This window comes from Podarcis filfolensis, assembly GCF_964270895.1.
Source record: "Podarcis filfolensis genome assembly, chromosome: 12".
Lineage (NCBI taxonomy): Eukaryota > Metazoa > Chordata > Lepidosauria > Squamata > Lacertidae > Podarcis > Podarcis filfolensis.
This window is the reverse complement of record NC_139614.1, coordinates 17,559,287-17,573,577: the sequence shown is the minus strand read 5'-3', so window position 1 is coordinate 17,573,577 and position 14,291 is coordinate 17,559,287. Positions and strand designations below refer to the sequence as shown.

At 44.1% G+C, this 14,291-nt stretch overlaps 1 protein-coding gene across 1 annotated transcript in view; it reads right to left on the bottom strand.

Moving 5' to 3' along the window:
* Positions 1-999: 999 nt before the first annotated feature.
* The window catches only part of NGLY1 (N-glycanase 1), a 34,233-nt gene continuing 20,941 nt past the window's right edge, over positions 1,000-14,291 (bottom strand). Inside the window, exons 9-11 of the mRNA XM_083578107.1 lie at positions 7,099-7,284; positions 5,979-6,156; positions 1,000-1,929 (exon numbers count right to left, since the gene is read on the bottom strand). Coding sequence (XP_083434233.1) covers positions 1,757-1,929; positions 5,979-6,156; positions 7,099-7,284 — 537 coding nt within the window. The 3' untranslated portion in view covers positions 1,000-1,756. The remainder of the gene's footprint in view (positions 1,930-5,978; positions 6,157-7,098; positions 7,285-14,291) is intronic.

The window sequence follows — 14,291 nt, the reverse complement described above, 5'->3', positions numbered from 1 at the left end:
CATCAGGGTCTTTTCCAGGGAGTCTTTTCTTCCCATGAGGTGGCCAAAATATTGGAGTCTCAGCTTCAGGATCTGTCCTTCCAGTGAGCACTCAGGGCTGATTTCCTTAAGAATGGATAGGTTTTATCTTCTTGCAGTCCATGGGACTCTCAAGAGTCTCCTCCAGCACCATAATTCAAAAGCATCAATTCTTCGGCGATCAGCCTTCTTTATGGCCCAGCTCTCACTTCCATACATCACTACTGGGAAAACCATAGCTTTAACTATACAGACCTTTGTTGGCAAGGTGATGTCTCTGCCTAGATAGCATCTTAAAAAGCAGAGACTCTGAATTTAGCTATGCTTAAGTCTCTTTGAAATCAACAGATAAATGAGTCACGAGTCCAATGAGACTTGGACCAGGGCCATTTCATCTACAGCAGCAAGTATGCAAGAACAAAGCTTCCTGCAACAACTTAAGGAAGGAAGCTAATAGTAAAACAGTGAATTTAGCAATCTTAGTGCACCTTGCACCAAACCCTGCTCTGATGCAACCCCCATTCATTTCTGTTGGATTGGCACTAAAACAACAGCCAGTTAATATTGTGGCATAACACTTTTTTAAAAAAGCCAGTATAAGCATCCAGTGATCTGTGACAGGCATGGAGCCCTCCCAAAAGTTTTTGCAATAACTTCAGTGGAGAGCCAGACATATGTGAATTCCTAGATTTGCTTGGAACATCTTCATCTCTTGACATGAAGTGCTTCTGCACTCAATTAATTTTATAGGCATTTTGGTACATACATACATGGGGGCCTAGATTGTCATGTCTCAAGCTGACCCAAGACAGCATTTCTTGAGTGACTACAAGCAACGTAACAGAAGTAGCAGCTTTACAAAAACTGGGTAAATCCAAATTTATACAGTACAAGGTATGCAAAAAGATGTTTTTTATTTATCAAAACTCCATCCTTTGAGGTAACCTAATGTATCTTTTAAAATCAGAGGCCAGAACAGGATTTCAGGGACACGATACCTTTATTTTTTCCAACCAAGCTCCAAAATATTTAGTTCTAGTATATCTATATATATATAAAATTTCATCTGGGGAGATTTAAGGAGGACTTAACAGTCATCAAAATTAGCTCTTTTGTCTACAAAGTTTCAATTCCGAAAGCCTAATAAATTCAAGCAAAAATTATATCAGGCGCTAGTAATCATTCTGCAGTTCCATAATCTTACTTCAATATTAGGAATGCAATAAATTGTCTATTATAAAATTATGAGCAAACAGATGACATAAAACAACATGAGGCATTTTTAACAAATTCCAAAATCCAAAGTTGAAAGAAGCTAAAATCTTCATTCAGTTGTAATAAAAAAAACAACAACCACCTTTCAGTATAGATTGAACATAAGAAAATATTAATTTTCAATTATATGCAACCTAAGAGTATGCATGTTTACTCAGAGGTAACTCCTACTTTGTTCAATGGAGTTTACTTTCAAGTAAATGTGCACAGAATTGCAGACTTAATTTCTCTTGCCTTTTAAATGCAAAGTGATGCATCTTTTCCCTTTGATATGTAACTATTTGGTGCTAGTTTTCAAGGATTTATTTTTTACATTAACAAAATTTGTTTCTTCTCAACAGTCATAAGAAAGATACAATGTTTTAGACAAGACGTCTTCACGTAGTTCATATATTTCTTATATATTTTGTGCCAGAAGTCCTTGCTTGATACAGATGTCTTCTGTAAATATCTATCTAGATATTCAAAGATCACTGAATTTTAAAATGATCTCAAAACAATCCTCGGCCTCATTTAAACTTTGCCTAAACAGCTGTGTGTGTTGCCATGCAATATCACCATCCCCTCCACTTAGTTCAGCTTCCAAGATAACATCTGTTACGTTGGAAATACCGGGATAAGAATGAAGACTTTTATCTACAAAGAAGGGAAAGACAAAAAAAGTTTTTGTTAAAAAAGCAATATGCATTAAATACAAATAAAAAACATTAATTTTAGAAGGATAGTGTTAAAGAAACACTGCAAATTAGTTTTTGTTTAGTGACAATTGTATGGACCATTGTCAAAATGAATTTATTATTCATAGGTTTTTTTATGCTTTATCTGCTTCAGGAAAAATCCTAGATATACTAAAATCAAATAGGGATTTGTGATGCCTGTTCCAATGTATAGCCCAAGACACAAGCTTATTGAATGTTAGTATTTAGAACTGTTAGAACCCAGTACTAAGAATTTGTCCAAAATGTACAATTTACTGCTGAAATGGAATACACAAGACGAAACGGTTAAATCGGTCATGATTAAATGGGCTCAGGACATTGGTCATAATTGGACATTGGTCATAATATTTTGTTTGCTGATTGGGAAAAGTTGTGGACCACCGGGATGAAATTTACGGCATGTAATGCCTTAAGAGAAAACATTATGAAAATGATATATAGGTGGTACATAACCCCAGTCAAGCTTGCAAAGATTTACCATGTGCCTGACAACAAATGTTGGAAATGTAAAGAAACTGAAGGTACATTTTTTCATCTTTGGTGGACTTGCCCGAAGATTAAGGCATTCTGGGAAATGATCTATAATGAACTTAAAAAGGTATTTAAATATACTTTCCCCAAGAAACCAGAGGCCTTTCTCTTGGGTATTGTCGGCCAAGGGGTGTTAAAGACGGATATAACTTTCTTTATGTATGCTACAACAGCAGCTAGAATACTTATTGCGAAGTACTGGAAGACGCAAGAGCTACCCACACTGGAAGAATGGCAGATGAAGGTGATAGACTACATGGGCTTGGCAGAAATGACGAGCAGAATCCGAAACCAGGGAAGAGAAGCAGCGCAAGAAGAATGGAAAAAATTTAAGGACTATTTAAAGAAATATTACAAAGTTAATGAAAGTTAGAATGATGTTGGACTGGAAAGTAATTGGTTACTATTAGCAATGGTTAAGACAAGGAGAATAAGGAAGAATAGTCTAAATTTAAATTAAAATAAGGGAAGATTTGCTGAACAATTGATAAGAATTTGGAATACAGAAAGGGGAGGCATGAGGAAGTCGGGGAAGAAAGGTATATGAAATTAGGATATGAAATGATACATGTTTTTTGTTTTGTTTTTGTCTTTGTATGTTTATGTTTGTTGTGTTGTGTTTATATGGAAAAAATAAAAATATTATAAAAAAAAAATATTGAATGTTAGTATTTAAACTGACTTAGGACTTCTCTTCTTTGGGTCTCCGTCCCCAGGTCACGGTCATATGTAATGTACATCTGATTTGCATTGTAAACATCTGGAAATTGGTGTCTCTGTTGTTGTTTTAATCATGCCAAAAATTATTCCAGATTGGTGGAGATGGGTTAGATGGGCCTACACTGTCTCCAGGACAGAAAGCAATTCAGAAAATGCAAAACAAGCACATTTAAAGGAATACGGTCATGCCGCTTTAATGGGCAATCATGCAAAGGATTTTAGGGGGGGGGGGTGAAGAGAAATATGAAACCAAACAATGCCCATACATCCTTGGAGGGGAGAGAGCAGAAGCAGAGAGCAGAAGAGGGTCAAAAAGGGTTCTGAAGGGGAAATCTCATTTGTTCATTCAGTTGCTGCAGTTCCAAGCTAGGGCCGTTTTAACATTGTGATTTATCAGCAGCTAAATATTGTGATGTACTGATACATCATGATCCCTGAAATTGCCCAGTCCCACTCATGCCCACTCCTCCCTCTACAAGGCCCAGCCACCATGAGGGGTGATCTCTGGGAAGGCGGCGCTTTAAAATCGCTGGGAAGGATCAGCCTGCCTAGCCACTGCCAGGGGCGATAATACTAGGCGAAAAATACCCACCAGCCATGGATTCAGAGCAATCAGTGCATGTCTTCTGGTCCTCACCCAGCCACATCATCATCTCTGCCACTTCCACCACCATCAGGCCCCTTCCTTGCTTCTTTCTCACTGAATACCACACACACAAACCTCAGTAACACCACCCCCTGCCCCTGCAAGGACCCAGAGAAATTTTCAGGCGAGAAGAAAAATATTTCCCCCGCAACAAATGCTGGAGAAGGATGCTGCAGGAGCAAGTCAGGAATCTGAGCCTATGGGACTCCACAGGTTTCATAGACATGCTTCATTGGAGAGTGACGAGGCGAAAGAGTGTTGGGTGTGGTGTTTGTGTCGTGCAGGCAGCTGCTAGAAGGATTGATTGCCTCTGCTGTTATTATTTCATTGTTATTTTGCAATATGCCCTTCTCTCTCTCCCCCCCCCCCCCACTGAAACAAAGGAGTTTTGGGAAGCAGCAGACCTAGCGATCTGAGCTGGGCAAGATAAGAGGAGCTGTCGCCAGACTATTGCTTAAGTCAGCTGGTCATAACACAAAAAAAGTTTATTTCCAAGTGGCCCTCAACTCTCTTTCTCCCTCTCGCTCCTTCTCTCCCTCGGTTGCTATCATATCTCTTCCTGGGTTCCTCCTTCAGCCTCCTTTGTAGTTTTCACTTGCAAAGAAAACAAACCCTGAACAGATGTTTCTCTGAGTGTGGGATCCTGGTATTGCATGCTCCTTCCCAGTTGTCGCCCCTTGCAGTTGCTGGGCTGTGGAGGGAGGGGATGGGCAGGAGAAGTGACCAGGAGGAAGGGAGGAAGAAGGAAGGATGCAGCCCGTTTGCAAAGGAAGCAAGGCGCAAGCAGGCGGGCTCCCCTGGCTATACATTGCAGGCTCAAAAATGTTATCGCAATGTGGTCTTCACACCAGTTTCAAACCGTTTAATTGATATATCGCACGGCACTGGTTCCAACCACAGCTTTCAATGATGCTTTGCCAATGGCAGGAGACCAAAAGTTCTCCTGCCTCAGAATAATCCAATGTTTGCAGCCAAATGCAAGATTCATGTGTAATAAAGACCCAAAACAAGCAACCCTATGGGCCAAAACCACAGAAGAGATGAACAAGTCAGTCTATAATGGGTGCCTTATCTAAGTCCCGTTTGCAGGTAACGAGATGAAATCAGCTTAATAGCTTCTATGGAACGGGTAGCAAATTATATTGTTTGTCAGGTCTGTCATCTATATAAGCAAGGAAGGGGAAGCTTTGGCCAGTGGATGTGGATCTCAGGTTTTCCGTTTGGCCCATGAGGTCTTTTTCTTGGCTTCTGAGCTAGCTGCAACGAGAGGGTTGTCTCTTCTTCACAACCAGAACAGAAGTACAGCAAAATGGCTGGCAGGGACCCAGTCTAGATTGGGAACCCTGGAGATGGAAAAGGGGCTTTAAATGGTTTGGCCCTTGCCGTGGGGTCCAGATCCTGATTGTGCTCCTGCATCTGTAACTTGCATTGAGGGGGAAACTAAAGCAAATACTATGCAAATGACAGAAGTGTGTGTGGGGAGATGGATCTGCTGGGATATGGCCACGAGCACATTTGAGGGAATGCAGCCCTTGATGGGAGAGTGGAGCAAGGGAGGTTCACTCCCCAATATGCAACAAAGAGCAGCTCAGAATTGTATACGTTCCTTTTTTCAGTCCACAAAATCTAGAAAAAACAGTAGCATCCTATAGATGCTTGATTGAACTTAGCTCCCACTGCATTCAATGGTGCTCACTGCCAAGTAAGTGGGTTTAGGATTACAGCTTTGGGATGCAATATTACCCCCACTTGCCTAAGAGTAAGCCCCACTGAGAACAGTAGGGTTTACTTCTGAGGAAAGATGGGCAGGATTGTACTGGAAGTAAGAAACGCCTGAAGTTCGATTTCAGCCAGCGACTTTTCTGGTGACCTTGGGCCAGCTATTCTCACTCAGTCTCACATCTGTAAAATGGAACCGATGGCTTACTTTGCATGGCTGTTGTGATGATGAATAAGCATCATCAACAGTATAAGATAATGTATAGTTAAAAGAATAGAGTAAATTAATTTTAATTGCTCTTGCTTTGCTTGCAAGTGCACTTTCAAAAAATGAGGAATTTCACACTTGCCTCCGTTTACATCAACTACAGTGTTGCCAGATCGCAGCATCCACCTTACTTTTCCACTCTGAAATGTCTGGCTGCTTGTTTTGACTGAAATGCTGTCAATTTTTAGCCCAACTGAGCCACATTCAAACTTCCAGCAGATGTAACCAGATAAAGATCCTTCTTTTCGAGCTAAATAAACCTATTTAGAAACAAAATGCACACATGAAACACTAAAAAAACTTGTATTTGTTAAAGCTACAATCTTGTAAAGCAAAACGTAAGGACTCTAAGTATGCACCTGATGACAATTCTATGTATGCTAATTCAACGTACATCCCACTAAGCTCAATGAGAGTTACTACATAGCTAGCAAGCGTGTTTAGGCAAAATGGGACTTATTTTGGAGCATTATTGGACTGAATTTGTAACAGCAAGTATGAATAGCTCAATTCATTACTGAAACATACATAATAATACTTTGCAGAATTCTCATACGTTATTTTGATTTTATTGTGGAATTGATTTGCTGTTTATGCCCAATGCTAAAAATGTTTTCTTCTTCATATTATAATCTGCCAGTCTCCTTTCCTTGAGTTTGTGAGCTTATGTTCCAATTGTTATTTAGATTCTTTAGAAATGAAAATGAGCTTGACAGGACCTTCATTAACGCAAGGTGACTGACATACTTTGGTGCTTTGCAGATGGGGAAGTAACACTTTGGATTAGGAAATTCTACCTACTCATGTGCAATGAAGAAAAAAGATATAATGTAAAGACCCTTTTGTGAAGCTGAAAAATTACTTTTCTGGAAAGGCAGGATTTCTTTTTCTACAGGCAGCTCTTGTATCAGTCCACCTTTGAATGGGAAATGTCAGACTTAAGGTTTAATATCTGAACAGATATTTGTTATCTTCAGCCAACTCTACCATCCTGCCTTGAAAGACACACTGCTTTTTATTCCCAGCTACTCTGGTCATCCGGCAATCTTAACTGAAGCTGGACATTAATATTTACCAACTCAAGCTGAACACACAAAAATCCACAGAAGCAAAAAACCAAACTAAAAGCCTTGCGGCTTCAAGATGATTACACTTAGAACGAATAAGTTTTATAAGATAACTTTCCTTGGTACAATACTCACCATTTTCCAGTCTGATTCAACCTTTCTCCACATAGAGTCCATCCTCCATACTCCTTTTTCCCATCCACTAATCTTTTCATTATTATTGGATATCCGTGTGTAACAATCTTCTACTATATTGTATTTAAGGTGGAGAAGCTTAGAGGCCTTCTCTTTTCCAGTTGGAATAAAAATTCTTTCTTTGCTCTATTATGACCAAAGGTACAAATTAGGTTCTCATTAGATATTTATTAGTCCCCTAATTACTTATAATAAATATCTGCCACAAGACACATGCACACACATATATATGCAAGTATATTCTAGGGGTGACTTCAGAGACACAGTGGTACCTCGTGTTACGGACGGGATCCTTTCCAGAGGCCCGTCCATAACGTGAAAAGCCCACAACTCGAAGTGCCATGTTTGTGCAGGTGTGCAGCGTGATTTGGTGTTTCTGCACATGTGCGAGTGACAAAACCCGAAAGTAACCCATTCCAGTACTTCCGGGTTGCCGTGGGACGCAAGACGAAAATACGCAACCTGAAGCGGACGTAACATGAGGTATGACTGTATCTCTGAAGACTGATCACCTGAGTCGGCCCATTATCATATTTCCTGTTATTCAGTGTACTTTCCCCTTAACCTCATCCTGATCAATCTAACGGGGAGGGCCAAAATAACGAGCAAAATGATGCCAGGGTCAAAGAAACAACTACACGATAAATGACTTGTTGCCAGGCGAATTCCTGACACAATTTGAGCTCTTGCCCAGAGAAGAGTAAGAAGATTGTGGAAGCAATCTTCTTGCCTAATTTACCATCTTCAGAAATCAACAAGGCAGTTTGGCTTAGTAATGGAGCCAAACTAGTTTATCTTCTCCCGGAACTGTCACATGTTAGCAGCTGTTCTTGTGGGCCACCTCAGTGAGGGAGAAGAGGAAGAAATTACTTCTCCATTGCTTCAGCTGGGTATTGGGCTTCTTTCCAGAACTGTCCCCTCCATACATGAGATCATTATGTAACAACATGACAAAATTGATACCACCATTTTCTAATACATCCCTCTCTCCTCCCCATTCCTTTCTTTCGCTTGAATCCTATACCTTAGATGGTACACCACTGTTTTAAACTGCAAGGAGGTTTGGTCAGTAAAACTGTATACAAAGTGTATGTAGTGAAAATAAATTAACAGACCCAAAACCCTCTGAGTAATACAGTGGAACCTTGGTTCTAGAACTTAATCCATTCCGTCAGTTATGATAAAATGGGCCAGAGATATTGGTCATAATATACAATTTAACGACTGGATAAAACTATGGAATGAAAGTATTAAATTTACTGCATGTACTGCATTAAAGGAAAATGTTATGAAAATGATATACAGATGGTATATCACACCAGTAAAACTTGCAAAAATGTACAAAACATGTAAGAAGTGTTGGAAATGTAAAGAAAAAGATGGTACATTTTATCATATGTGGTGGGAATGTAAGAAAGTGAAAAGCTTCTGGGAGCTGATATATAATGAGCTGAAAAAAATGTTGAAATATACATTTGTTAAGAAACCAGAGGCTTTTCTTTTAGGAATTGTTGGTAATGAAATAAATAGAAAGGACCACAAACTTTTCCAATATGCAGTAACAGCGGCAAGAATATTACTGGCCCAGAAATGGAAACAAGAACAAATACCAACGTTGGAGGAGTGGAGAATGAAGCTGATGGACTATGCAGAACTTGATAAACTGACTGGGAAGATCAGATATCTACGAGATCAAAAGTTCATCGAGGACTGGGGAAAATTAGTTGAATACTGGGAATGTATAAGTGATAATGCAATAACGCTAGTGGCATTCAGAGAAGCTCTGTAACAGCATAAGAAATATTGTAAAAAGGCAAAATAGAAGTGGGGGGTACGTATAAAGGCAACAGTAAAATTTGGAAATGTGTAATTAAAGAAGTTTGAATTTGGATGATTGGCAGAGAAGCCGAAGGAAGTCAAAAATGGAAAATTTAATAGAAATTGTAATGTGGATTGAATGTATGGAAAATTAATAAAATATAATTTTTTTTAAAAAAAGAACTTAATCCATTCCGGGAGTCCGTTCGACTCCCGAAACAGTTTGAAAACCAAGGCATGGCTTCCGATTGGCTGCAGGAGCTTCCTGCACTCAAGCGGAAGCCGCATCGGACGTTCGGCTTCCGAAAAACGTTAAAAAACCGGAACATTTCCTTCCGTGTTTTCAGCGTTCGGGATCCAAAATGTACAAGTACTAAGGAGTTTGAGAACCAAAGTATAACTGTAACTGTATCACTTCTACATCCTCTGCAGCAGTCAACACTAGATGTTAAATAGGAGGAGGGAGAACGCAACATTAGTGTGATGGGATGATGAGCTGCTTGTGCGTAAAATCCTGATCCCTCAGAGTTTGGCTAAGTTCCCAAACCTCTGTCTGTGATGGAGCTCCTTAAGCGTGGCTCCATCAATCGCTCGTTGAATCGGACAGTGGGCGTTTACGGAACTTCTTCCAGCATAAAAGCTCCTTAACGGAAACACGTCTTCTGGACTCTCGGCGTGACAGTTTCCGCCGAGGAGTGGGTGTTCCTAGGGGAGGTCCTGAAACCCCCCCACTGTTCTCGCTAGAAGTATCTCTGAGCTCTCCCTCCGACTCACTTTCCCTTGGAACTCCACTTCTCCCCCTGCTGGTCCCCTCCTCCGCTGAGTGGTCTCTCTCACCCTCCATGAGCCCTTTCACCTCCTTCGTCTCAGATGACAGTTCCCTGACATCCACCTCCCCTCCAGGGCCCCCTTCACCCCCTTCCCTCCCCTCCTCTGCGGGAGGCGAGGGAGCAAAACCCCTGAAGGAACCTCCCTCATCTTCCGAAGTTTCGAACACTTCCCTCCACCTTTTGCTGTTCCCGGTTTCCAAGTACTCCTCCTCCTCGGAGTCGGTACCTCCTTCCAACTCCGATTCCCTGAATCCCTCCAGTTCCTCCTCATCGTCGGTGGTGCCAAAGTACTCCCTTCGGAACCTCGCTACTGGCTGAGGTTTCCTGGGGAACCTTTGGTGGAACGTTTCGATCAAGACCTCGTCATGGACCTCCTCTGCCTTCACCCAGGTGTTTTCTGACTCTGGTTCCCCTTCCCACGCGACCAAATACTCCACCTGATTCCCCTTCCACCTGGAGTCGATGATTTCCGCCACATAGTTGCGGCTTTCCCTTTCTTCTATGGCTGGCCCCCGTGTGGATACCCCTTCACCTTCCCCCCGGTATGGTGACAGTAATGACCTGTGGAATACTGGGTGCAGTTTCATGTGGTTCGGTAACCGGAGTCTGAAAGCCACTGGGTTGATCTGTTGGATGACCTCAAATGGTCCCAATCTTTTGGGTCTCAATTTCTTGCAACCCCCCTTGTACGGCAACCCTTGGGTTGATAGCCAGACCCGACTCCCCACCCTAATTGTTTCACCTTCCCTTCTGCTCTTGTCTGCCTGCCTCTTATATTCTTCTTTGGCCCTTTCTAAGTGGTGTTGGAGTTGACGATGGATCGCTTCCATTTCTTCTACAAAAAGTTCAGCGGCCGGAACACTCCATCTCTCTCCTCCTTCCCCTGGAAACGCCCTGGGGTGGCACCCATAATTAGCCAAAAATGGGCTCATCCCGGTGGACACATTCTCTGCATTATTGTAAGCAAATTCCGCTAGTGCCAACTTTTCGACCCAATCGTTTTCTCTGTCATTGACATAGCACCTCAGGTATTGTTGAAGGATACCGTTTGCCCTCTCCGCCTGCCCATTGGTCTCAGGGTGCCTGGCAGTCGAAAAGTTGACCTCTACGTGCAACAAGCTCATAAGCTTCCTCCAGAATCTGGACGTGAACTGTTTCCCTCTGTCGGACACCAGCCTCAAGGGGGCGCCATGCAGCCTAAAAATATGTTCTACAAACAATTTCGCTGTCTCTTCCGCCGTGACTGTATGTGAGCAAGCTACAAAGTGACCCATCTTAGTTAACTGGTCTACTACGACTAGTATGGCGGTTTTCCCCTGGGATTTGGGCAGATCAGTCATAAAATCTATCGACACCGCCTCCCACGGTCTTTCTGGTGTGGGTAACGGTTCTAATAAACCCGCTGGTGCCCGCCTTTCTCCTTTGGCTCTCTGGCATTGGTCACACCTTCTCACATACTCCCGTACATCCTCCCTCACCTTGGGCCACCAAAACTCCCTGGTCACCAACCACATGGTCTTGTGTTGCCCAAAATGCCCCGCTGTGGGATTGTCGTGCAACTGTTTGAGTACTCTCCCCCTCAATTCCCCTTCGGGTATATATAGTGCCCCTTTGTAATACAATGCCCCGTTTCTTTCTTCAAAACCTCCTGGGTCTTCTCCCTCTCTCCTTAAACCTCTGAGCTTATCCTGGGCGTACTCATCATTGACCGTCCCCTCTACCAGTTCTCTTTGCCCCACCCAGGCCGCACCACACACCCAGTGGTCCTCTGGGATAATATGTCTCTCTTCTGGCGCTCCCTCCCCCTCCAAATATTCAGGTTTGCGAGAGAGAGCGTCCGCTCTGATGTTTTCTGGACCTGGCACGTAGCAGATTTCAAAATGGAATTTGGAGAACTCCTGGGCCCATCTCACTTGTCGTTGGTTGAGCACTCGTGCTGTTCTCCAATACTCCAAATTCTTGTGGTCCGTACACACTTGCACCTTATGCTGTGCGCCAATTAGTAAGTGTCTCCATCTCCGGAACGCTTCGTGAATGGCGAGTAGTTCTCGGTCATATACCGTGTAGTTCCTCTCGGATTTGTTCAGCTTACGCGAAAAGAAGGCACACGGTCTCCATTCCGACTTATTGCTCCCTGGCTGAAGCAGCACTGCCCCCACCGCCCGGTCTGAGGCATCAGTTTCCACTCTCATGGGTTTTTGTAAATCCACATGCAGGAGCTGTTCTTCCGAAGCGAATGCCTTTTTCAATTCCTCAAAAGCGTGCTCCGCCTCTGCCGTCCAAACGAATTTCTTCTTGCTGCTTAGACAGTCCGTGATGGGAGCCGTTAAGTGGGCAAAGTTCTTGATGAATTTACGGTAAAAGTTCCCAAACCCTAAGAACCTTTGCACATCTTTTTTGGTTTTCGGTGTCTTCCATTCCAGCACCGCCTGGACCTTGCCTGGATCCATGGCTAATCCCTTGTCTGATAAGCGGTACCCCAGGAATTCCACCTCCTTGGTGTGGAACTGACACTTCTCCAATTTCACCCACAACTGGTTTGCTTGCAGCTGGCTCAGCACTTCCCTGACATCCTTCACATGCTGCTCCTCATTCTCCGAATATATCAGCACGTCATCGAGGAATGCCACGCAATTCTTGTAGAGCAAAGGTCCCAGTACATGGTTCATGAGCGATTGAAAACAGGCGGAGCCTGATTGCAATCCGAATGGCATAACGCGATATTCGAAAGCCCCTAGGGGGGTGAACATCGTTGTCTTCCATTCATCCCCCTTCTTTATTCGTATCAGGTTGTACGCTCCTCTCAAGTCCAGTTTCGTGAATATCTTTCCCTTCCTCACCCTGGTCAAAATGTCATCAATCCTGGGCATGGGGAAAGTCACTGGTTCTGACACGGCATTCAGGGCCCGGTAGTCCACGACCAATCTCGGTTTATCCGTGTTTTTTTTGTCCACAAAAAACACTGGACTGCCCCCCACCGCTCTGGACTCTCTGATGAAACCTCTCTTCAGGTTTTTGTCAATAAACTCCCTCAACTCCTGCATTTCCCTGTCTGACATGGCGTACAGCTTGCCCACGGGTAGCTGGGCCCCAGGGACCAGGTTAATCTGGCAGTCAAAGTCTCTATGCGGTGGTAGCTTATCTGCTTCCCTTTCGCTGAAGACCTTGCTCAGGTCAGCGTATTGTTTGGGCACCTTCCCTTTGTTCGCCACTTCCGTCCCTGCTATGGAGGCCTTTGCCCCTTCTGGCACCTTTCCCTCTTTGCAGTGTTCCAGGCAATGTCCTGACCCAAAGGACACCACTCTCTGATGCCAGCCCACTAGCGGGTCATGCAACGCTAGCCAGCTCATTCCCAAAATGACTGGCGCCCCTCCCAGGGTGGCTACATTGAACGCTATCCTTTCGGTGTGCCTTGCCACCCTCATAACCATTGGGACGGTCTGTAGGCTAACTTCTCCCCCCAACAGCTCCCTCCCATCGATCGTGGTGACCTGCAGCGGGTTGCTTAAAGGGAGTGTCTGTATCTGGTGTTCCGCTGCAAACTCCTTGCTCATAAAATTACAGGAGCTGCCTGAGTCTAACAGCGCCTTGGTCTTTAGTGGGTATCCGTTTGCCAGCTCTAGCAACACCTCTATTACTAGGGCTGGTCTTGGAGGTTCCGGAGTGGGCACTTTTACTGCTCCTTGGCCTGTCTGCAGTGCCCTGACAGAGGCAGACAGGCGTTGGCTTTTACTGGCTCCTGGACTTCCTCCTCCTTCCCCCCAACAGCCCCTGCCATCCCTTGCCATTCCTTTCTTTGCGGGCAGACTCTGGCAAAGTGACCTGGCTGCTGGCAGAGGTAACATTTCTTGGCGCTCTTTCCCTCCTTCTTCCTCCCTTCACTGGGATTTGAAACTGCGCGCGCGCGCGCTGTTCCAACTTCCATCGGCTCTCCGGGCGGGAAACTTGACTCTGGAATCTCTGGAATGCGGAAATCCCTCCAACGCTCTCCTTTCCCCTCCCGCTTCTCCAAGGCTCTTGCCTCCTGGCGCGCTCCAATGGTCAGCGCTGATTTGGTCAGCTGGTCCATAGACTCCGCCCTGGGCGCCCGGGAAAGTTCGTCTTTCACCGCCGAAGAAAGCCCCTCTTCAAATAGCATTTGAATGGGTTCCGCCGATAGGTCCCACCCCAATCTATGTATCAACATTGTAAACTCAGTCCAGTACTCACGAACCGATCGGCTCCCCTGTTTGCAAGCCATCAATTGTCTGCGTACCAGTCCCTGTTCAATCTCGCTGGAAAACATCAAATCCATGGCGCGAAAAAACTTCCTCGCGTCCTTCAGCATGTCACTATTCCCTGCCATCAGGGGCCTGACCCAGTCTCTCGCCCCTCCTTCGAGATGGCCAATCACAAACGCCACTCGCGACGCCTCATCGGGAAAGTCATTAAACTGCAGTTCAAGAGCATACTGCATCTCTGTCCTAAAGGCTTGGTAGTTCCTGG